At 64.7% G+C, this 23294-nt stretch overlaps 5 protein-coding genes across 5 annotated transcripts; all 5 read right to left on the bottom strand.

Moving 5' to 3' along the window:
• Positions 1 to 2085: 2085 nt before the first annotated feature.
• On the bottom strand, positions 2086 to 6669 carry LMJF_03_0350 (putative protein kinase; the record flags this gene model as incomplete). Its single annotated transcript, XM_003721663.1, has 1 exon — positions 2086 to 6669. The coding sequence occupies one exon, from the start codon at positions 6667 to 6669 to the stop codon at positions 2086 to 2088; it is 4584 nt and encodes a 1527-aa protein (XP_003721711.1).
• Positions 6670 to 7885: 1216 nt separating this feature from the next.
• LMJF_03_0340 (conserved hypothetical protein) lies at positions 7886 to 9019 on the bottom strand (the record flags this gene model as incomplete). Its single annotated transcript, XM_003721662.1, has 1 exon — positions 7886 to 9019. The coding sequence occupies one exon, from the start codon at positions 9017 to 9019 to the stop codon at positions 7886 to 7888; it is 1134 nt and encodes a 377-aa protein (XP_003721710.1).
• A 779-nt stretch (positions 9020 to 9798) lies between these two features.
• LMJF_03_0330 (conserved hypothetical protein) lies at positions 9799 to 11691 on the bottom strand (the record flags this gene model as incomplete). The annotated part of the gene is made up of 1 exon (XM_003721661.1): positions 9799 to 11691. One exon carries the CDS (start codon positions 11689 to 11691, stop codon positions 9799 to 9801), a length of 1893 nt encoding a protein of 630 aa, XP_003721709.1.
• Positions 11692 to 12955: 1264 nt separating this feature from the next.
• LMJF_03_0320 (conserved hypothetical protein) lies at positions 12956 to 16054 on the bottom strand (the record flags this gene model as incomplete). The annotated part of the gene is made up of 1 exon (XM_003721660.1): positions 12956 to 16054. The coding sequence occupies one exon, from the start codon at positions 16052 to 16054 to the stop codon at positions 12956 to 12958; it is 3099 nt and encodes a 1032-aa protein (XP_003721708.1).
• Positions 16055 to 17030: 976 nt separating this feature from the next.
• LMJF_03_0310 (hypothetical protein) lies at positions 17031 to 23294 on the bottom strand (the record flags this gene model as incomplete). Its single annotated transcript, XM_003721659.1, has 1 exon — positions 17031 to 23294. One exon carries the CDS (start codon positions 23292 to 23294, stop codon positions 17031 to 17033), a length of 6264 nt encoding a protein of 2087 aa, XP_003721707.1.

Below are 23294 nucleotides of genomic sequence, written 5' to 3'. Positions count from 1 at the left end.
CCTACGCACGTATGTATATGTGCGCGCACGGGTGCTGATGAGATTGTCTCCCGTGGCGCTGCGCTCTCTGCTTTTGCCTCCCGCTTCTCTCTGGGCGCGTCTGCTCAAGAGTGATACGATGGACAGGCAGGGGGGATGCAGAGGAGTGGCTGGCACGGCCGAGTGGAGAGCGTGAAGCGGGTGCAGCGGCTCTGCTGTGTCGTGCCCCCTTCTGCGTGCGTCTGTGATGACTTTGTCTGCGGAGGCACACACACACACACACACACACGATGCCTCGGAGCTCGTGATCGACGTGTTCGTGCTCGCTTCGTTCTTCTGCGTGCTGGTGAAGGTGAAGAAGGCTGTCGAGGTGCTGCTCCTTGTCATGGTCGTTGTCCGCGTGTCCACCCACCTCGCGGCCTGTCGTGCGTGCCTGCGTGGGTCGTCTTCGTATCCGTGCTCAAGCTGTCCCGCTTCTCTTGTGCGTGCGCATGTGTTGCGTCTCGAAGCACTGCTCGTCGAGTGGCTCGGGGCACACAGAGGGAGATAGCCGGCAAATACGCTAAACTGCGATGACCACCGGCAGGCACGGCAATGAGCCCCCGAGATGCGTCACACAACTCTGAGTGCCACCGCTGCTGCTGCTGCTGCTGCTGTGTGTGTGTGTATAGAGAGAGAGAGAGGTGCAGGTGCTATTGGCGTGTAGGCGGCCCCACGTGTGTGAGTCAGAGAGAGAGAGAGAGAGAGATGGGATGTGGTGTGGTGCGTTAAAGACGACGGACTAGGCACGAGAGAGGGAGAGGGGGAGAGAAGGGGACAGGGAAAGATACACCAGCAGCAACGCTCACGGAAGCGAGTACGTCACCAGGGCGGGTCTGCGCTTCTGCCGTGTGCGTGTGTGTGGGTGGGAGACAGTTGTGTGGGAGGGTTGAAACGGCTCATCGACATCGCTCCTCATGCATGTATAGCGCCCGGCCACCCACGCGCGCGTCTCGCTGCCTACACTGCATAGCTGCGTCTGCGTGCAGAAGAATAATGAGCGAGTACGGGAAACAGCGCGCACAGACGGAGACACGCACCCGCACGTATCTAACGACGGCGTCGTTCGCGTGTCGTGCGAGGCCCTGCACTGCCTCGTATCGCTGACAGGGCCATCAACGCGTGCTCTCGCTCTCTCGTTTCATGGATGCGTATGGGCACGCACTCTTCGCTCTTGCGGCCGCCTTCATGCGGCACTTCTTCAGATCCCTTTTACACGTTTCTCGCATCCGTTGCGTGGTCACGTTCGAGTGTGTGTGTGTGTGTGTGTGTACAAGAGGTAGTCTCTTCGATGTACGGCACAGGGGGGGGGTAGCAGTTGTGGGGTGGGCTGTCGGACCAGAGGGGGATGCATGCACATGGCGGCTTCGTGACAGAGCGCGCGCATGACAGCGACAAGGTGGTGGTGGGGAAGAGGGCAAGCGCGTGGCTGTTGTTGCGGCTACCGTGGCTGCACAGTTGACCGTGCCAGGTCACCACAGCGTGCACAGACGAAGAAGACAACCACACGAACGTGAAACGGGGAACGAGTTGGCCTTCCGCCATTCCTCCCCCCTCCCACGCAACCGACTCTTGACCCTTCGGCGTATCGCAGGCATGCAGGCACCCACCAGAGACAACAACAAAAGGGTAACGGCGAGCGCAGAGACACGCACGAGCACATCGAAGAGCGCACCGCGTCTCTGTCCGTGTTGCTGAGGAACGAGGGGGTGGCGAAACCACACAAGAGCGGTGGACGCGACGAAGTGAGCACGAAATATGATGCCGCCCAAGGGCACATGCTGCACGCGAGCCCCCGCCCCCGCGCCCCTCCACCGACACACATACTAGCGGACAGAGATATGAAAGCAGCATGACTACACACATACACACCCGCATGCACAGGCAAAATACATCGTTACACATCCCTATCGCCTGCCACACACACACACACACACACACACACACACACACCAAGCAGCTTCCCATGCCAGCCGCCGCCTTCGTCGTATGCTTTCGCCTAGGGTGGCGCGCGCACGCACTCGGGCACGGTGGCGGTGACACTCATAGAAAGGTCACCCGGCCCCATTACACCAGTCCGCACAGGCACTTAGAGCTCTCCCGCATGGCGACGTTGCCCTCCTCTTCTGACGGGGACTCGCTGGCGTCACGCTGGCCGCGCCTGCGACCTCTGCCGGCCACGCGACGACTGGCACTGCCGCTGCCGCTGCCTCCCCTGCGACCTCTGCCACAGTAGAGGATGGGATCACTTCCAGCATCTGGAGCCCGGTTGCCGGTGCCGCCAACAGCAGTCGACCGCGACGGCGCGGTGGCCCCATGCAGGGATGTGCCGATCAGCGAACGACCCGCTGCGGCGCTTGTTCTGGACATGTTGGCTCCACGGCCTGCAACAGCACCAGCCGAGGAGGCAGCCGCAACCACTTCACGGTGATCATCAACGTGGGTGTGCGGGTTGTGCCGAGGACCGGCGGCCCACACGTCCACAGACCCGCCGCGGCTGTTTGCGCCGTCGGTGCCGCCGTCATCGGAACTATACCCTGCCACCGCTGCTGCTGCCGGCATCGATGACAGCCCTAGGAACGGGCTGCGACGGTAGACACTGCCACTGACGCCTGGCAGGATCATGACCGCTGGCTGTTGGGTACCTCCTTGACTCCCATCGCTGCCACCACCACCGCTCTTATCCTCGATAGGCACGGCTCGCAGACGCATTGCCTGGTAGTTCGGATCTGGCCCCGTCCGATACCCGCACTGCACGAGCACGACGTTGTTGAAGTACTCATCGAGCTGCGCCATAAGCAGCGGCTTGCGGCGCAGTACCCGCACATCAAACTCCGCCTTGCCACTCTTCTGCTCATAGTAGTCCTCCTCCGAGGGTGGAAGGAACAGATCGGTGTCGACGCACCCGGGTGGCATCACGCGTGGTCGCATGCCGTCCCGTAGGGCGACCCCCGTCACGGCTGCGTTGCGGCTGTTGCGTGAGGTGAGAGACCACTCGCTGCCGCCAGGGCCGCCGCGCGGCCCTGGCGTGTTGAAACCGACGGACGGCCGACCAAGACGGGTGTTACGCCCCGACACAGCCGCCGCCGCCGCGGCCAGCGAGTTGGGGCGATACACCTGCAGCGCTGGAGGTGGGGAGGAGCAAACGCTGGCACCGTTGTCATCGTGGTAGGGCGCCTCGGGGTGCACCTTGATGATCTCTGGAGGTATTGCCAGGTTCAGCATGTTGCAGCAGTCCGCGACGAACTGAAGGTGCCGCTGTCGATCCAGGCGCAGCATGTGCTGCACGTGCCGCGACTCCATCACGCGACGTGCCACATCACGCTGAATGGCCTTTTCCATGGCCTGCTTCGACGGCGCCTTGCGCTGCTGCTGCTGATTCTGCGCATCGTCTTGCTGCCCGCCGCTGCTGTTCGGTGCGGTGGTCTGGCTGACCGTGTTGTTGCTACTCGTTTCACTCGTCTTGGAGCGGAAGGTTATGCGCAGCCACGGGTGGCGTAGCGCCTGCTCGGCGGTGAGGCGACGCAGCGGGTCCAGCTCGAGGAGCCCTGCCAGGAGATGTCGCACGCCGTTGGGCGGGTACGACGGCGTGGCCGCATCATTCACAGAGTCACCGTGTGGGGTCTCACCTTTGGTCAACATCGGTGAGCTAGGGAGCAGCACGCCATTGCCCGCGTCCGGTGCTACCATATCGGGCAGGTCACCGAGGTCCACCGGCATTGTCTGCTGCGCAATCTCGCGGTAAAGCTGGTAGCGGGTCACGACGGGGGGGAGGCCAGCTTGGCCGCCGTCGCCGTGCGGTGCGAAGGGCCGAGAGTGCTGGTGCGCCTGCTTGCTGTTCAATGCACGGAAGTATTGCAGCTGCACTGGCAGCGGGCCGGGTTTTCCAGTGATGAGGTAATAGAGCAGCAGCCCGCAGCACCACATGTCGCTGGACTGCGCCGCGTCCCGCCCTACGTGCTGCGCCGACTGCGAGAAGGATGCCGGCGGCGTCGCGGCGCCGTAGAAGTACTTGCACAGCTCCGGTGAAGCACAGAGAGGGGAGCCTTGATCGTTGTACGTGTCGCTGACGCTGCCGAGGTCGGCCAGCTTCACGGTGCCGTCCTCGAAGAGAAGCACGTTCGACGCCTTGATGTCGTTGTGCGCCAGGTGCTGCTGATGCAGGTAGGCAACGCCGGACATGAGCTGGTAGAAGATGCCCTTCAGCAGCGTTGGCGAGCACACGGGAAGCGACATGCGTGGCCGGATGTGCTGCGCGGAGGCTGCCGGTGCCGGTGCCGGTGACGCGGTGGCTGGCGGCCGCCCGTCAGCGCCGTTGGCGCCGCTGCCGACGAGGTCGTCGCACTCCATTGGGAGCTCGGTGGTCGACAGCGCCGGCGGTGTCGCGCTCATGACTGTGATGCCGTTATTCGTCTCTGTCGTGCTCGCGGAGCCGCCGTCGCTGACGTCGTCTCCCCAGCTTCCGGCACCGCCTCTGTGGTGGTGGCCCCCGGCGAAGATCGGGCAGTGCTCCAATGATCGCTGCTGGGGCGACTGGGAAGGGGGCGATCCGTTGGAGTGGTCCGTATAGCGGTCGATGCTGTGCGTTGTGGTGGCGGTGCTGGAGGCACCGTTGAAGGAGACACGTGGCGGAAGGCGAGATTGCGCAGAAGGACCCCTTTCCGCAACTGCAGCCGCCGCGACTGTGACTCGACCTCCTGCTCTTGTCGCAGTGATGCTGCTGGTGTCAGAATGCTGCCGCTGCGACTCTTCCTCATGGTCGACCATGCTCGCTTCACTGTCCCGCTCAGCAGCCACGCCGTCGTCACCATCGCTGCTGCTGTGCGGCTGGCTCGCTGAGATGCCATCGGTATCTTCGTCGTCGTCGCACTCGCCGTCTGTCATCGAGGCAAACGCATCCATATCCAGCTCCTCCACCGCAGATGGCACCATGGGGAGCCCTGGCGACGGCTGCGGCGGCGTCTGTGTCTCATCTCTGCTGACCGAGGGCGCGAAACGTCCTCGCTGGTGCCGCTGCTTCCGCCGCAGCCGACGTTGCGCTCGCCGCCACTCCCGCACCGCCTCGCGCCACCGCGTGCGCAGCATCTGTTGCACGAGTTGCCGCAGGCTACAGATGGCGATAGGCATCACAACGTACTCCTTGCTGTAGCGCGTGAAGGCATCGAGGGCGCGAATGATGTTCGTGCTGTGGAAGCGCTGCAGGTTGCGCATCTCCCGCTGAAAGGTTTCCTGCCGCTTCAAGTCCTCCTCACGGCGGTACTGCATGCCAGACGTGCGCTTCAGTGTGCCTCTGGTGCCTGCCCGAGCACCGCCATCAGTGCCGTCCTCGGTCGCGGCAGCCGACGTCGACGACGCCTTGCCCGGTTTCGCTGCTGGCGTGTCGAACTTGGCGTAGTTCCCATTGATTATCTTGATGGCGCACCGCGAGAAACGCCGGTCGGCGTTGTCCGTGTTAAGGTTGATGCAGTCGCGCACGACGCCGTAGCTGCCCTCTCCGAGCAGCGGGCCGAGGATGTAGTGGCTGACTTTCTTGATGCGCTTGCGGCGGAGGTCGCGGTCGACGCCCCAGAGCGTGACAGCCACCGGGGACGAGTGCATCGAGTCTGCCCCGCTCTCGACGCCGTCTTTGCCAGTTCCGCTGCCATTGTCATCGGCGTCGTACACGGTGCATGGGCGGAGGAGGGTATTGCTCGATGCGTGCCCCGGCAGTGCCAACGTGCTCGGCAGCAGTGACGACACGTCATCGCCGTCGCCAGCGTGCCGCCACGCCCGTGCCGCCTCCGACCCTTGACCATCCCGCTCGTCACCAGAACTGTTTGAGGAGACGATGCTAAAGACGATGCTGTCGCTCGACACGGGGCGCAGGAGTCGCTGGTGAGGCGACAGCATCAGCGGATCCTCCTGCGCCTCCAGCAGGTCCACGTTTGAGCTATGCCGCCTGCCAGCTGCTCGACAGCTTGCTGCATCCGGTTTCATCACGGCTGCGATAGGGGGCCCACGCAGGCGGTTGCGGCGGTGCAGAAAAGGTGAGCCTGGCCGTGCATTATCGACGTCATCGTCCACGTTATCAGCGCAGTCGTCATCTTCGACAGTGTCTACAGCAACGGCGTCGTCTAGACAGCGACGGCTCAGCAGAGAGGTCATTGCCGGCGGGTCCTCCGACTTCGGCCGCGCATTCTGCGGCTGACCGTCACCGCGCGACGGGCGGCCGATCGGGACGTTCGCCTCGCCGCTGCTTTCTTCCATGCCGAGGAATGGGCCCCTTGCGGTGGTGGCGCCACGGCCGCCACCACTGCTGCTGCTGCTGCTGCTGCGGCTACCGCTGTTCATCGAATTCCCGGCATTGTTACGGCTACTGCTTGTGCTGTCGCTGTCAATGCCGCTGCGGCACTGCGGCTGCTTCTGGCGGTGACTGCTGCCTTCGCTAGCCACCGGCTCATCGTCCGCAGGAAGCATCTTGACGGCAGCCGAGTGGCTGAGCAGGTTCACGTCAAGGCTGCCGGTTTTGGGGCTTGCAGCGTTGGCACTGCCACCGTAGATGGGGCTGGAGCGGAGGAAGGGCTGTAGAGTGTCCCGCTCTGGGCTGGGCGGCGCTCGCGATCCGCCCGTCTGGTTCATGGAAAAGGCAGCGACTGCCTCACCAGGGCGCATTCAGATCCGAGCACACGCACGCGCACGCACGTGTGCCTTCGGTTCGTATAGGGCTAAAGGAACAACAACGCGAGAGGAGGCGAGGAGGGGGAGGGGACGAGGGAGAGAGAGAGAGAGAGAGAGAGGGCAAGGGCGGGCTGTGCGATGCGCCGACCCGCGTGTGCGTCGCAAGGGATGCAATGAGGTACACTGCCCGAGTGGCACACGCGAGGCAGGCGGTGTTGTGACGTGATGGTGTGTGTGTGTGTGTGTGTGTAAGTGTGTGTGGTGTGTGGACGGGGCAGTCAGACGGGAGGACAAAGGTGAAGAGGAACGGTGAAAGGGGGGGGCGCTTGGAATGGGCGACACAACACGAGAGAAGCGCGTGCGGGGCAGCAGTGACGACTACCACCGTACGCAGAGGCGGCAGCGACGATGGAGAGGTCCAGGCACAAGGTTTACACACACACACACATACACACACACAGCAGATGCCGAGAGCGAGCGAGTAGGAGGGGGGGGGGCGTGTGCGTGTGCGTGGCATACAGAGACAGAATCAGTGAGGCTCGCAACAGCATGCATACAGCCACGCTTAGACACGCATGCGCAGTGAGCGAAGGCTCGCTGTTCAGCTTCTTGTACCGCCAGCACCCGCCCCCCCCCCTCCTTCCTTCCGTGTGTGTCGGCGCGCGCACTTACCTGTGCTCCATGATTTCCCCTCCGTTCACTTCGTTTTCACGTGAGTGGGCGCATGCGCCTTCCGCAGACGAGTTGGCCGAGTAAAGTGTCAGATAAATGAGAGCGCGCGCGCGCGTCTCCTTCGCTGCCACGCACTGAAAAGGCACACAGCAGCATCCAAAGGCGTAACGGACGCCAGCAACGTGCGGAGAATCACCAACGGCAAGATATTCGCAGCAGGCGGAGCTGACGAGGTTTGTGTGTGTGTGGGGGGGGGGCGGAGGAGAGTGGCGCACAGGCGGGGTGGTGCTGCAGAGAGGGTTCGCCCATGCTGCCGATGATTTCAGACTGCCCGCGCACGGACATGGCGACAGGGGTCGCTGAAGACAATCACGCCAGCAGCGCACATGATCATCGACAAGGGTACACGACTCGGCAGCCAATATTGTTGCGCAAGACACGTGCCCAGTCGTCGAACCCTCCCCTCTCCCCCTTCTCTGTGTCTGCCTCCCCCGCCTGTCCACCCTCTTCCCCGCACCCACGCATCATCAGTCAGCGACTACGACTGCATGACGACTCGGTTACACTCGCGCGTGAACTCCTGCACTGACACGCGCCCGCGCAGCCGAATAAACTGCGCGAGCAGCGGAAACTGCTCCGGTGCGATGAAGACATACTTGCCACGGTCGTCGAACACGCCGTGCACCTTATCCACCTGTGAGAGCTGCTCAATGGTGCTTACGAGCTCCTCCACGGATACCTTCAAGTCGCGCGCCGCCGTCTGTAGTATGAGCACATGGATGCACTCCTCCTCGCTCGGGCTACTCTTCGCTCCGGCGGCGGAGCGTCGCGCACGTGCCTGCACCTGCGCCGCACGGTCTAGCAAGAAGGATTGCATGCGCGTCTGCCGCTCTCGCTCCTCGTCGCCGAGCTCGCCCCGCTCCTCTACGCCAATGTGCGAGACCCACTTAGCGTATTCTTCATCTTCGGCCTTCTTCTTGTCCCTGCGCAGCTGCTGCAGCGCCGCCTCCTCGGCAGCCTTGAGCTCCTCCTCGCGCAGCGCGGCCTCGGCGTCGCGCAGCTCATTGACATCCATGCGCTGCCGTTGTGCCTCGAGGGCAGCCTCTTGCGCCTGCCGGCGCTCCTCACGCTCGCGCTCCTTCGCGAGCTTCTTGCGCTGCAGCCGCGTCAGCTTCACGCCGTTCGCGTCTGTCTCGGGGATGCCACCGGCGTCATCACCGTCGTAGCTGTTCTCATCACCGTCGCTGCCGCCACGGCGGGCATTGCCGCCGCGCTCCTGAGGCCGACGACGACGCAGAACACCGCCTGCGCCTCTGCGACGCCGACCAACCGCGCCGCCATTGTCGTCGTCCACGCCCCCTTGGTCGCTGTCATTCCCGTCATCACTGCCACATCGCCCCGCCGCGGAGCCTGACGCGTTCTGAGACAACCGAAGCCTGCCCTTGTGTGTCAGCGCCTTGTCGCCGACGGCGCTATCATGAGCGTGGCGCTGCGAGATCCACCGCAGCATCACCGCTCCGCAGAGGGCGAGGAGCACCAGGGCGAGCACCAGCGACTCGGCCGACATCGCGCACGGGGTGGTGGTGGCGGGGTGCGGGATAGCTAGATGGAGGGGAGGACGTGCAAAGCCTACTCTGTGTATAGGTGTGCGTGCGCGTTGCAGGTTGACCATCCGCGGATGGCGGTCAGAGGAGACGCGTGCAGCGACGCACGCGATAAAGCAACGTCGACGAGAGAGAGACAGAGAGGGAGGGGGAGGGGGGAGGCGAGAGAGGTGGGGAAGTGGAGCGTGTGTCAGCTGACGACTCGGCGCTTGCATGTTTGCTTGTGCGGCGCCCCCTCCCCCCCCCTCGTGCCGAGCTCCGCCAGAGCAGGCCGACGGAGGCAGTGGCGGTGGGGGTAGCTTGCTCGCGCAGCAGAAAGCGAGATGCACGCGCCGCGCACCATCCAAACAAGGACCCCAAACGAAGACCCCGAGGCGGTCGAACCAAATGCACCTGCTCAAGCGACCGACAGGTGTTCGAGGCACGGCGACGCCGCGCTGCCCGGGCACCCGACCACCACAGCCGAGGGAGGCGCAGAAAGACGAAGAGGGGAGGGGGGGATTGTGAGAGCGGCTTCACGGTGCCGAAGGGCGCACACGTCGGCACGCCGATGCTCGTGCGCGCATGTGTGCGGTTACGCCCATGTGACGATGACGCGAGTGGCGCGCGTACGACCAACTGAGCGAACCACATGGAATCGCAGGCAGGCGTATTAAGGTCGGCGAAAAGAAGCGGCCGGGCAGCGGTTGATGGCGGCGACCCCTTCACACGCGACCGGCACGGCGTGCGAGGCCTCGCAGCGCCCCACACGCACGTTCAGAGGCGCAGGCCCGAAAGCCCACACAGTGCCGTGATAAGGGCGGTGTCGACGAAGGAGTCGACGCTCTGCTCATGGCGGTGGCGCTCATCACGTCCCACGCATGCTCTCGCTGAAAGAAATGGGGTTCCAGCGACCCTCCTTGACCCACGTCGCGTCTGGGGCGGCGGTGGGGTTGTCCTTGCGGTGCGGCCGGCCAAACATACGGCCGCGCTGGGCTGCCGTCGTGGATGCGTAGAACGGGTCCCGCGCAAGCCTCGCCCGCACCTCGGTTGCTCGTGCGTGCAGCCATAAGGAGGGCTGCACCAGCAGTGCGGCCGCCACGCTTACCTCGGGAAGATACGTGATGCGCGGTGACTCCAGCGATCGCAGCACGGCCGCCGTCAGCGCCACACTCGGCAGCACGAGGAACGGGTTAGGGAAAGACTCCGCAAGCAGGACGTCGGTGAGGCCACAGAAGTGGTACTGCGCGTGCACTTCCAGGTGCTCCAAGGAGACGTGCGTCTGCTGCGACACGCGAGCCGCAAGGTTCAGCAGGCCGCCGTTGTGGCTCGTCCCGCACAACACGCCTCCGAGCTGTGCCTTGCGCCGCACCCATGCTGGCAGGGTAGGTTGTATCATGCCCACAAGAAGACCGCGCAGTGCTGCGAACTCGTCGGCGAGAAGCGGGTTCGGGCTGCTCGCGTGCAGACCGTAAGACTCCAGCGGACGACGTTGGATCTGCGTAATGCAGTAGCGGTGCGCACTCGCGACGTCCACGGGGAGGGGGTGCTCGACGAGGCGCATAAGCGACGCTGCTGCTGGCGCCGCATCGCTGCTGGTGCCGTCATCAGCGGAGCCCTGACAGTCTCTCATTGATGACAATGTCGGCAACAAGGACGCCTGTTGCCGTGACTGCGCGTGAGCTGCTACGAAGACTTGCTTTCCGCTGGACGGCGTCCTCTCACCGGCTTCAAGCAAGGACGGTCCCGGCCCGTGCGCGATAGCGTACAGGCTCTGCCGCTCCTCCGGCGTTGTCGCGTCGTCTAGGAGATCAGCGATGTCATCGGCGGCCGATGTTCCCAGTCCTAGCAAGCGCAGGCCGCGCTGCGGATCTTCGTGAAGGACCAGAAGTCGCTGCGGGGCGACGCACTGGCTTACAGCGGCGTGCGCGAGGAAGGCGAGTGTGTCGAGCTGTGTGCGGGCGTCCATCGCACCGCGGCTTGACGCCGACCCGGACGATGGCGGCGCTGTCACTTTTCTTTTATGCCTTGCAAGCCCCGACGTCGTGGGTGCGCGTGCTGCACACAGCAGCGACTTGAGCGTGTTCTCGGCGCCCTTGCGGGTAACACTGTCCCGGGTGCCCTTGTCGACGGTGCTGCGGCTATCATCTGCCGTCTCAGGCGTGCTCGCGCCCTCACCAGCTAGGAACCTTGCCACAGACGGTGGCCATTCAACGTCGAAATCCGCCCCGAGAACGCGAACATCGACCTTGAATTCCTTTGTCAGCCGTTCGGCGAGCTGTCCGGCGTTGCGCGCGAGGCAGAGTGGCCACGACAGCACGGCGGCGCGCTCGCTGAGGCCCTCAAAGGCGTTGCGCCGCATCGCACCCTGCAAGATGTGTACCTTGTTTGTGATGTCTTCCATCGTACGCTCGCTTAGCGTGAAGGACGACGACGACGCTGACAGGGGTGATGAAGGGCTCGACATCGAAGTTGGCAGTGCCTCGAGATGCAGGGGCAGCTGCGTCTGGTACATGAGTTTTTGTATGGCGCCGACCGTGGCGTCCACGCGGGCAACACAGAGCGACACAACACCGCCGGTGCCGATGTCGATGGCTGCGCGGACGGGAAAGGGCTTGATGTGTTGACTCTGGAAGATGCCCGCGTGCTCCTCCGGGTGACGCTGGCACAGCGCAGCATTTTCCGCTTCTTCGGTGTCGCTGCCGAGGCGCCCTGCCGCGCGTGAAGGACGGCGAATGCCGCGACGGGGCCTCTTCGTCATCTTCGGGGTGCTGCGTGTCTGCCCCGCCGCGGTGCTGCACGCTAGAGGCGAGGTGGATCTGATCCACAGGCGTTGACACGACAACGCGGCTGCCACAGCGCAGCGAGGGTAGTCACCACAAAGGCGAAGAAGAGGCGAGCACCGGCGCGGCGATGCCACCGGCATCCATCGCGCGATCCACGCAGCCGCGGTAGGCGCCGCGATGTCGAACGCAATGGAGGACGGGGCCGACGCCATCAAGGGCACCTTTATCCGCCTCTGCAAGCCCCGCGCGGGAGGGCTGCCGTGCATAGCTGTGCGTGTACGTCGGTAGGTGGGCAGTGATGGGCTGCAAGGGAAGGAGAGAGAGGACGGCGTGAGCAACGCAGCCCAAGGAGATGGTGAGGGCTTGGAGAGAGCGAGGGGAGGGGGAGGGGTGGCGGCGTTTTTTTGCGCCGCGTCAGGCATGCGAACGGGGGCGCTGCACAACGTAGCGCGCAGGGATCGGGAAGGGAAGGGCATCTGCGCTCATCTGGCGAGTGCGTGCGCGCGCGCGCGCGTGTGTGTGTGGGTGTGCGTGCCAGCGAGCGAGGGGACTGGAGACCAGTCACGCCGTCCGTTTTCTGTTCCCGCGCGCACACTTGATCGCGACCGATCGCTCTTCGGACTTCTGCCCAAAGCACGGACGTGGCCGACGCAGCACTCTCGACATCATCGTCATCCGCCACTCCTCTCTGTTGCCCCCTCGACGCGCGTGCGCCGCAGAAGGCGGACACTCCGCAGCGTTGCGTGCAGAGGTGTTCCCTAGCTGCCAACACAGGTGCAGCACTGAGGGATGTGCCTCCCACGCACCGACGACATCTCTTTTCATGGACCGAGGCGAAGAGGACACGTTTCCGATGCAAGTGGTTGTGTTTGCGGATAGATACCGCCGTCTCCTCCTCCCCCGCCCCCCAAAACATACACGCGCGCACGTACTTGACCGAGAGAGGGCGGTGGTGGTGGTGATTTTTTTTTTTGGGGGGGGGGGAGCGCTGCAACCTACCCTGAGCAACGTCTGTATTTGGAGGCACATGGGCCATGGAAAAGCACTAAGGTACATCAACGAAGGGCAAAAACAAGACGAGAAATGAGCGAGGCAACGGAGACGGGGGAGCGGCCACAGCACGCACACAGACTGCGGCGGCGCCACACAGGCATGGAGATGCACAGGCAGACTAATGCACACAGAGACACACACGCGGCTCCTCCCCCCCCCCCCCCCCCCCACCCCACCCCCGCGTCATCATCGAGTGAGAGAAAAGCCACCACCGACAAACTGCCGCTGATGAGGTGGCCTCTGCAGCGGGAAGTTCGGCTGTGGCGGCCCTGCCGTCAGCGTGTCCAGTATCGCCTCGGCCAGCGGCGCGCGCCGGCGGCCGTTGCGTGGCGGGACAGAGCCGTTGCCTACTCTGCCGCTGTTAGCTGCGCTCATTCGACCAGTGCCGCTCGCTGCGGCTTGAACGCCGTTGTGGCTGTTACTAACGATGGCGGAGCCGCCTGCATGGGAGTGCGGCTGCTGCGGCTGTGAGGCAGACCTGTGTTCCACATCAGCAGAAGCTGGTCCGCCAGCCGACGGGGACCTGTCATCGGTGTTGGTGCGTCGCTGCTCTGCTGAAGGCGCCGACGCGCCTGCCGCTACTACCGCTCCATCGCCGTCGCCCACAGAAGAGCCCGTGCCGCTGCCCGCTTGCCTGGCAGCACCGGCGCCCCCGGCCCCCCAAGTTCGCGCTACGAGCTTTTCTTCCTGTCTCAAGGCGGCGTGCTTTGTCTTCTCCTGGTAGTAGCGGTGCTTCAGGTCTTGCAGCTCTTCCTGCAGCTGCGCGACATGCACTTCCAGCACTTCCGCCTCCTGCTCCGCCTCTGCCAGAGAGTCCGTCATGCACAGCAGCTGCGCCTTGCGCTGCTGCATGTTTTCGGCGCAAAGGGCGAGCTCCTCCGCGGCCTCCGGCCCCGGCATCCGCGCCAGCTTCTGCCGCAGCTGCTGATAGGCACGTTCCTCTTTCTCAACCAGGTCCGTCTTTTCCTTCAACTCGCCATGTTTGCGCAGCAGCTTCGCCTGCAGGAGCTGCACCTTGGCGAGGGCATCCAGCACCTCTGGCGCGTTGCTTTCCATGCTCCGCCAGCAGTGCACATTGTGCTTGGTGCCGAGCTCGTCCGCCAGCGCCCGCACCCGCGCGCGGGACTGTGACAGCAGCTTCTCTTGATGCACCTCCTTGGTGTGGAGGCGGTCGAGGTAGCGGAGCCGCACCAGGGCAATGCGGCAGCGCAGCCGCTGCTCAACAAGCAAGTCGCGTGATTCCAGCAGCTGCTTCATCGCTCGTTGGTACTTGGTGGTCCCAGATACCCGCGTCGCATCGGCAAGGCGGATCTTCTCGCGGATCAGTTCGAGCTCCTCGGATCGAAGCAGCAGCTGCGTCGCAATGGCGTTGCGCTCGTGCGTCATGTATTTCAGCCGCGTGCCTTGCTGCTGCGCTTCCAGATCGTATTGCGCAATCACCTGCCGAAGTTCCTGCGCCTCGCTGCGTAGTGCCTCGACGCGGCTCTCGGCATGCTGCTGATCTTCCCGCAGAAACCGCAGGCGCTGCTCCGTGTTGGCGACATCCTTGTTCAGCTGCCGACTGAGGCCGTGCAGCTGGCACATATCCGCCTCCTGTTGGATCAGCTCTGTTTTCACCGACTCCAGCTCCTCCTGCTTGCTCGCGTGTCGGTTGCGCAGCAGCAGCAGCTCCGCTTCTGTTTCGCGCAACGCCTTCTCCGTCTTCTGGCGATCCGCCGTCACGGTGCTCAGCAGCGCCTGCTGCGCCTTCAGTTTCTTCTGATGGAGCGCGATATCCTCTTCGACCGCCTTGGCCTCGCTGCGGCGCGTGCGAATAGCGTCGAGGGTCCGGTGGTAGTTCAGCAGTGCCTGCTGCGCCTCCTTCGTGTTCTTCTCGTGGTTCTGCTCGGCATAGTAAATTTCTTTGCGCATCTTCTCATTTTCCGTCCGCAGCAGCTCCAGCTGCTGGTGGAGGCGCCGACTCTTGCCAGCCTCCATGACGCGCTGCCCCTCCACCTTCGAACTCGCCGTGGCCTTGAACGTATTGGTGTGCATCGTGTTGGTCTTGCGCTGCATCTCCTTGGCGACCGCCTCCTCCAGCGCCGCGCGTGCCTTCTCCTCTGTCGCCAGCTCGGTCAGGGCGGCATCGACGGAGTTGGCGCGTGTTTGCACCGCTGCGGCGGCCGTCGCGCGCTTCTCGACGAGTGCGGCCAACTCCGCCTGCTGCGCTCGCGCCGACTTCTCCAGCAAGTGCAGCTGCTTCTCCTCGCGCTTCAGCTCATCCTGCTGTTCGTGCAGGGCCGCTTGCCGCTGCGGCAGCTCGCGCGTGAGGATCGTGTTCTCGCGCTCGGCAGCGGCAAGCCGGGCTGCCTCGACCCCAAAGCGCTCCTGCCGCTCCTGCAGCTGGCGGGCGATGGCTTGGATTTCCTGCGCCGTGCCCTCCGCCTCCTTCGCGGCTTTCTTTTCCTCCCGTATGGCTCGCTCCACCTCGACCCCGCGCTCGTCGAGCCGGCGCATGCACAGCTCTGTCGTGTCGCGGTACTGCCGCACGCTCGCCTCCTTCGCCGCCCGCTCCCGCTGCTCGGCCTCGAGGCTGGTGAGCAAGTGCTGATAGACCTGGCGCTGCTCATCTCGCTCGCGCTGGGCCGCCTCGTGCGCCTGCTTCGCGGCAGCGAGTTGCACGCACACCTGCCGGTGATCAGCCTCTGTCCGATTCAACGCCGCGTGCAGCAGCATCGCCTCCTCCTCGCGGTCCTTCTTGACGGTGAGCAGATCACGCAAGTACGCTTCTTGCCCCATCGACAGCCCCGCTGTCTTCTCGACCATCGCGTCGAGTTCGGTGACCTGCTGCCGTAGCGTGTGCAAGAGCTCGCGACTGCGCTGCTCTTGCTCGTGCGCGGTATCAGCCTTCGCCCACGCTGCCTCGATTTCCCCCCGCAGAGTACGGATGGCCTCCTCGTCCTCCTGCGAAAGCTGCATCGCCGTCGTAATCTGCTGGTGGTGTGTGTCTAGCTCGTCGCGCAGCTCGCGCGCTTGTCGGAGGAGGCGCTGCTCTCCATCGTGGCTGCTGAGGAGCAGGCGGTGTAGCTTTTCGTACTCGTTACGGAACGGCTCCAGCTGTGGCTCAGCGGTGAGGGCGCGGAGTACTTCCACGAAGCGCTGCTCAATGGCCTCCAGCTCCACCGGGGACAGGCTACCTTGTGTGCCGTCCGTGGCTTTGGCCGCGCCACCGGTGTCAGCGGCAGGGGTTCCGTGCGATGACGACGGCGGCGGCCGCGCCGACGCCTCCCCACCACCGCTAGACATACACGAGTAGACGTAAAGCAATGCACGTAGCGGGTGCCTACGTGTGCGTCTCTGCGCACGTCGATGATGGGGAGAAAGGAACGAACGTGGGGTGCCAGAAGAGAGGGTGATGGTGATGGTGGTGGTGAGGCACGCACGCACGCACGCGGGGAGAGATCGAGAGTTTGCTTGCCTGCTTTTCGCCTTTTCCGTTCCACTCAGCAACGCACTTCTACTTTGCACTGCCAAGAAGCCCGCAGCACGTTGGCTTCGGTGTGCATGGCGGGCGAGTGGACGCATAGATGTATGCGTGTTGGTCGGTGGTGAAGGGGGAGGGGGCGCAGGGAAGGTCACAACAAGAAAGGTAGAGGCTGAGCATGTGCGTCCTCGCGCGCACACATGCACGCATGGAGGCGGTGCCGAGGTGTGCCGTGTGGCGTCCCCACACGCCGCCTCGAAAGGAAGGGCATGCTGCTCGCTTGCGTGATGCTTGCGTTGCACAGATATGCAGGTATGCGCTCACGCGTACGCATCCAGCGCCATCGCCCTTGCAGCGTCCGCTGCGTTGGTGTTTTCTTCGTATTTCGCTGTTGGTTTCGCCGTCTGCGCGACGAGCACCGACAAGCGGACGTGTCGTTGCCACCCTCATGATGACCCTTAGCCTCCATCGACGCCACCGTGCAATCACACACACACACACACACACACAAACTTCAACCGCTAAGCACGCGAAGCGAACAAATCCCCGAAAGAGTATACAATGGATCGCTGAGGGTAAGAGATTGGAAGAGAGAGAGAGGGCATGATGCAGCACACAGGGGAGGAGTGCCACTCCAACGTTGGCATGCATGCATGCTTGTTTGTGTGTGTGTGCGGGGTGCACAGCAGCCTTCGCCACACGTGTGTAGGCGCACTAACGTCGCCCGCCGCCGCTGTCTGCTCGTCCGCCTTGAAACGCCTATACACCGCACCGACCGGCACCTTCAACCCTCTCGATTTATGAGGAGCGCATGTCGGAGGGAGACGGCATGGTAGGGGTCGACGTATGCGAAGACGAGGTGGAGGAGTCGTGCGATGCGGCGTTGTCCATGGCAGATGCAGGACCAACGCTGGCAGCGGCCAGTGAGTAATGCTGCTGCTGCTGCTGCTGTTGCAACGGTAATCGTCGGAATGCGTGCTGGACAAAGCTGTCGTCGTCGTCGTTATCCACATGCTCTCCGGCCTCCAGACCGGCTGCTCTGTCCACGTTGGCATCGGAGGCGTTGCTACTGCGGTTGGAGCTGCGCATGACGCCCGTCACGCCTGCGGCCGCCACTGCAGTCGGGGTAGCCGGCAACGATGACACCGCCGCAGCGGCAGGCGATCCTCGTTCTCTACCGCTCTTTTCCTGGCATCTCTCCGCGATCAGCTCCGGCGGGTGCAGCTGCGCCGAGGAGCCCCGGTTTTGACCAGCACCTGCGACAGCAACGAGGGTGACCAGCGTGGCGCAGCTGCCTCCGCCATGATTGTGCAGCGCTAGCGCGCCGCTCACGCCGTCACCGACGTCGCCCTTCGTGATGCCTTTTTCGACGTCCATCGACCCAGCTGTCCCCACGCTGCTCGTGCGCAGCGCGGAGACGGATGCGTCTGAGAGTGTTTCAACGGACAGCGGCGGCGGCAGACCCGCGCGAGCACGTCGACCGCTGCGTCTCTCCTGCGCAGAACACGGCGTCTGCAGCCGCTGCGGCTGTTGGCGGCCGGGATCATCTGCTAGCTGCTGGGGGTTCGAGCACGGGTGGTGGCCCACGAGAGATGACGAGCAGGATGCTTGCTGGTGCGTCGCAGCACCTCTTGCCACCGCAGCACTGCCGCAGCCGGCAAGAGGTGAGCTTGGCGGTGCCTGTTTTGCCTTGCCACGGACCTTAGCCGAGTTGGACGGTCGCTGTGTCTTCCCGGTCGGGGCCATGGCAGCCCTTGCCAGAGTCTTGGCTTCGTAGCCTGATCGCGCCGGCTGCGATGACGCCGGCGCTGCCGCTGCTGGGGCCAGTGGTTTGGTGCGCCTCGAAGCACTCAAGGGTGCCACACGCGGCAGCCGTGACGGCGAGGGTGGGGACGCAACCACTCGTGGTAGCGTATTCGTCGTCTGCATGAGGGCGGTGGCGCTGCGGGAAAGGACGACTGCATGTTGCCACTGCACCGCCGCGTCACGAGACTGCTGCTGCGCCAGGTTCGGCGGGTGGCCGTGCGGTGGTGTGGGAGGCGGCGTGCAGGGCGCCGCGAGGGAGGCGTTCATGTTGTTGCCGCTGGAGCTGGTACTGAAGTGCAGGGCTCTGCTGGAGTGCAGGCGGTGGCACTGGTCGCGGCGGCTCGTCGACGAGAGCGGTGACACGGGCTGCTCGATGCACGTGGGAAGGGGCCCAACGGTGGCGCCGCTGCCACCCGCGCCAGTGCCCGCAGACGGGGAGCTTGCGGGCGCTAGGGGCGACACCGGGGAGGCCGGGTGGGCCATACTTGGTGAGATAAGGATCGGAGTGATGCGTAGGAAGCTGCTGGCCGACTGCACGGACGCCATCATTGGCACATGTGGCAGCGTCCCTGACACCGTGGCCGACGACATCAAGGGGATAGAGGTCCACTTCCTTGCCTGGTGAGAGGTGGCAGTCGTCTGCAGCAGCGGCTGTGGCTGATGCGCGGCAGCGATGGTGACAACGGGCTGCGCCCGCTGAAACTTTGAGCTCGGCGACGAGAAGCTCGCGCCTCGCGCGCCGACTGCGGCGTTGCTGGTCGGAGAGGGGACCGGCTGGGCGTTCAGCCGTCGTGGTGGTGTAGAGGTAATGCTTCCGCTGCTGCTGTGGGACCGAGGCGCGCCAGCGGAGGGTCGGCACCGTCTCTCACCACCAGTGGCGATGGCAGTGGCACCGGCTGGCGTGACGGGGCTCAGTATGGTCTTGTCGTCACCGCCCGCGGCCGTTGCCACCCGGACGGGAGGGCTCTGTAGCCACGACGATAGCAGACTGTGCTGCGGGTGCGAGCTGGGGCTGCGATCACTGCTGCTATGTGTGGGCGATGCACTGGTAGCCGCGTCGCGCCATGTTGGCAGGTTTTCGCAGCCTTGCAGGGAAGTACTACCCGCCGCGTCCGTACCGCAGGCATCGTCCTTCATGTTGCCACGACGATCAGCAGCAGCTGCCTTGCTGCGGGGTGTGGCGGAGCCGGCGGATTGGATGAGATCGCTCCACGGCCGCCTCGCCTCTCGCCGCATGGTTGACAACTTTGTGACGCTGGCTTCGCTCCTCTGCTGCCTTGGTCGAGGCCTGGCTGTCACCGGTGCGCTTGCCAGCTGAGCCAGTGCCGTCGCCGTCGGGGCGTTCGACGTGCGGCACACTAGACTGGCTGCGGAGCCGGTGAGCTTGAGTGCGGCACCGGAGGATGCCAACGACGCCGCAGGGGAGGCGGCGCTGGCAGTGACCGTCGTGTTTACAGCCCCAGTGCCACTGCTGCCACCGTGGCCCTTGGCGCCGACTTCAGCGGCGACGTCCACGACGGTACTCGCCCCGGTGACGGCGCCGCTGCGGTGCTCGCTGTTCAGGGCATCGAAGAGACGCCGCGCCGACACGCTGCTGCCGCCACTGCTGTTTCCACGAGCCGCAGTTGAGCTTGCGCCTGCGAAGGCAGACGCGGGACTCTTGCGCGACGAGATGGTCTGCTGCTGCGGCGGCGGCACAGGTGAGTGCCACACACTCGTGGAAGAGTGCTGGGTCCCGCCAGAGATGGGCATCGGCACCGCCGTCGTGGCGATAGCCACGGGGACTGCGCGCCGCATGTTGTGTTCTCGTTGGCGGCACTGTGAAGAGCTGGACGACAGAGCCGGCGATGGAGCAGACGACTCACCGGATACGTCTTGACGGCGCTGTTGCTGCTGCGGCGGTCGTGCGAGATGCTGCTGGGCCTTCTGCGGCTCCGTGACCTTCGCGCCGTCGGGATGTGCACCATACCTCTCCGACCGCTGACCCGACCGGCCGCCATTACATGCGTCGCTATCAGGGGTCGTGCTGCTACCCGCGCCCTCTGCGCGGGGGCCAGCGCTGCCGCTGCCCGCGGCCGCCGCGGCGTCAGGAGCCGGAGCAGGGAGTTCGTCCTCGGTGGCACTAGCGTGCCGGGAGAGCGCCAGACCAAAGTGCACGTCCGTTATGGACAGCGCCGGCACAACAGATGAGTCGCTGGTGACGGCGCTGCTCTTGCTCTCCGCGGCGCCCACGTTCAGCATCGCGGGCGGCGACAGCAGCAACGAAGGCGGGCGCTCTTGCCGCGGCACGCTCACCAATGATGACACCATCGACTGCGGCACCAACGTCGCACTGGCTGCTCGTGATGCCGTAGTCGTTGTGGTGGTGGTGGTGGTTGCTGCTGTGGTGTTCACATTGGTGGTGATGGCGGCGCTCGCGGTGATCAAGGAATGGAGAGAACTGCTGCTGGAGATGATCTTGGGAAGGGCGGCACTGCCGGCCACAAGCAGTGGTCCCGCAGAGGCAGCGGCCGCTGCTGCCGTTACAGAAGTAGCCCCGGCGAGTCGCTGAAAAGAGACTGTGCCAGATGGGTCAGGCGGCGTTGGCGTGTTGCCCACACCGTCGACGACCGGCGTGCTGGTGGCTGTGCCCGTGGTCACCGCACCACCGCGGCCTGGAATGGCCTCGCCGCGCGCCACGTCCGCTGAGCACTGCGTGGTGAGCGATGAAAGCCACGGCGAGCGGACAGCCGGCACGACGCGCTCACATCCGGCGGAGAGAGACCCGGACGAGAAGAACGGCGCCGCGAGGGCCGCGTACCCGACGTTCCCCGAGCGGTCACTGATACTTTGCCGATGACCGCTTCCACTGACGCTGCCGCTCCTGCGACTGCGAGAGATGGCCACGGAGGCCGTCGAGAAGGACGCGCACAAGTGCTCGCGCCACTCGCTCTCACCGTCGTCGACGTCGCCATCGCAAGTGGCGCCATCTTCGTCCTGGTCGCCGACGCCGGCGCTCCTGCTGCTATCCGCACCACGATCCCGGAGGTGGCTGTGGTTGTTGCTGGGGTGGTGGTGGTGGTGGTGGTGGTGGTGATGCCAGCCTGCAGCGTCAGCGGCGCGACCGCTGCTTGCCTCCAACGCTATCCGTCGCACTGTCCGCTGCAGCCGCAACATCACCGATGACATGTCCAAGACCCGTTGAAAGAGTCTCTGAACGGCTGACCCCTCGCGCCGCTGAAGCCGGCGCCGCTTCTCGCGCTCCTCGTGCACGCTGCGCACGAGAACCGTGAGATTTTCCTTCATACGCGTCGTCTCCATCGTGTTCTGCACTGCCTGGGCGAACAACTCGTTGATAGCGGTGGCGTTGTCCGTGCCGACAGGAAACTGCACCTTCCGAGGCGGCGTCCCGGTCGCCTGAGCCCCGCTGGCCGTTGCGGACTCTGAGGAGGCAGGAACAGATGCGGGAGGATGGGGGGTGCTCAGCTCGTGGTAGAGCGCGTCCAGTTCATCGCCAATGTGCGTGGCGGAGCTGGTGACGGTACTGCCAGCGCTTCGTAAGGCCGTGGCGGCGAGCCTAGAGGAGGAGCCCGACTCGCGGCCCTCGCGCTCCTCGCCTTTGCGATACGTTGGCTGTAGATGGAGCCGTGCTGGCGGATGCTGGGGGTGATCGGCAAGGGGTGCCAGGTGCGTGAGCGACGAGCGTAGGTGCCGTCGGCTGCCACGCTGCTGCTGCTGCTGCTGCGGATGCACCGGAGGAGCAGCGTCTGGCCCGTCATGAGTAATCTCGTCAGCCCGTTCTGCTAGGTGTCCGCTGATACACGATGGCCACTCCTCCGTCGACGGCTGCGTGGGCGGTTGCTGCTGCTGCTGCTGCTCAGATAACGAGCGCGCTGACATGTGGAACTCGACCGGCGTGGAGCAGCGAGAGTTCTCCGACGAAGAGAGCAGCGTCACTGGAACTGCCCATGTGAAGCCGCTCATTGGCACCGCGCTTGCAGGGGCGCTGCTGCCGCCCACGGAGATCAGCTCCGACGCCGCGATGGCGTGTGCCTCCGCCTCCTCCGCCTGTGACGTGTGCGTCGGGCTGACAACCGTGACGAGAGAGCCCTGCCGCTGGCGACCGCCGCCGCCGCCGCCGGAAGAGGAGCCAAAGTGCGATATTATCGGCGGCTCGTTGGTGCTGCCACTTGCTACTGCCGCAGATGCCGTGAGTGTAGTCCGGTAGTTGCCGGCAGCAGTTGCGGAAGGGACAGCATGCGCACATCCGCCTCCGACACCTGCGCCGGCGCCACTGCTCGCCTCCTTCCACTTGGTGTTAGCGAGGTCAGCAGGGGACGGCGAAGGGACCACGCCTGCGGCTGCTACAGCGCCAGGGCTCTGGTGACGGTGATGTTGGCTGCCAGTGCTGTGATTCGTGGGGGCGTCATCCCGCTCGTTTCCCTTCGCTGCTGCTCCTGCAGCAGTAGCAGCAGCTGCGGATGTATCAACGGGCGCCGTGGACTCCAACGAAGAAGAGGCCGGCGCGTCGGCGCCGTGCAGCCTGTGCACGTCGGATCCCTGCGTGTAGCGGAGTGAGCGGTGCCGGCGGCAGCGCTGCTGTGAGTGCAACTCCGATGCCGCTGCTGCTCGATCATAGCCATCGTCGCTGTGGTGGCTGTTGCTGCTGCCGCCGAGAGCCGGTGGTCGATTTACGTGCGACCACGGCGAGGTGCGACAGCTGGTGGTGTGGCGACTGCAGAGATACTGCTCGCTGAGCTCACGATCGTGTGCATCACTGCCGTTGACCTCGCCATCCTCACGGTGCGCTCCTACAGCTGCCTGTCCACATGACGGCTGCTGCGGCTGCCGCCCGTATGCCTGCATGAACAGAGTTTGTAGGGCGGTATCGAAGACGCACTGCCGCGCTTCAAGGCGGCAGATGCGATCGAGGCACATGGCGAGGAACTTCGCGAGCGCCTCCGCTGACGACGCCGGCGCAGCGACGAGAGCCGGCGCGCGCTCATCCACAGCGTGTTCGGCAGTCCTTGTAGTGCCGCTGGTGTTAGCACCGGTTGGGGCAGCGGCGGCGGTGTTGCCGCCGCCGCCGCCCTCCGTCGTGACGCCGGCGCTGAGGGGGCGCGTGGGGCTATTGCTGTCTGCGGATGTCTGCATCGGGTATGCGTCCTCTTCTCTACTTTGAAGTACGCACTGTTCTGGTTCCCGCGACAGGACCCCACTTTTAGAAGAGAGAGGGAGGGGAGGGGGTGGGGCGCGTGTCGGTGGGCGGAGACGCAT

The sequence above is a fragment of the Leishmania major genome, chromosome 3 (assembly GCF_000002725.2).
Source record: "Leishmania major strain Friedlin complete genome, chromosome 3".
Classification (NCBI taxonomy): Eukaryota; Euglenozoa; class Kinetoplastea; order Trypanosomatida; family Trypanosomatidae; genus Leishmania; species Leishmania major.
Note: the sequence above shows the minus strand (reverse complement) of the source record. Positions and strands in the feature narration are given on the sequence as shown.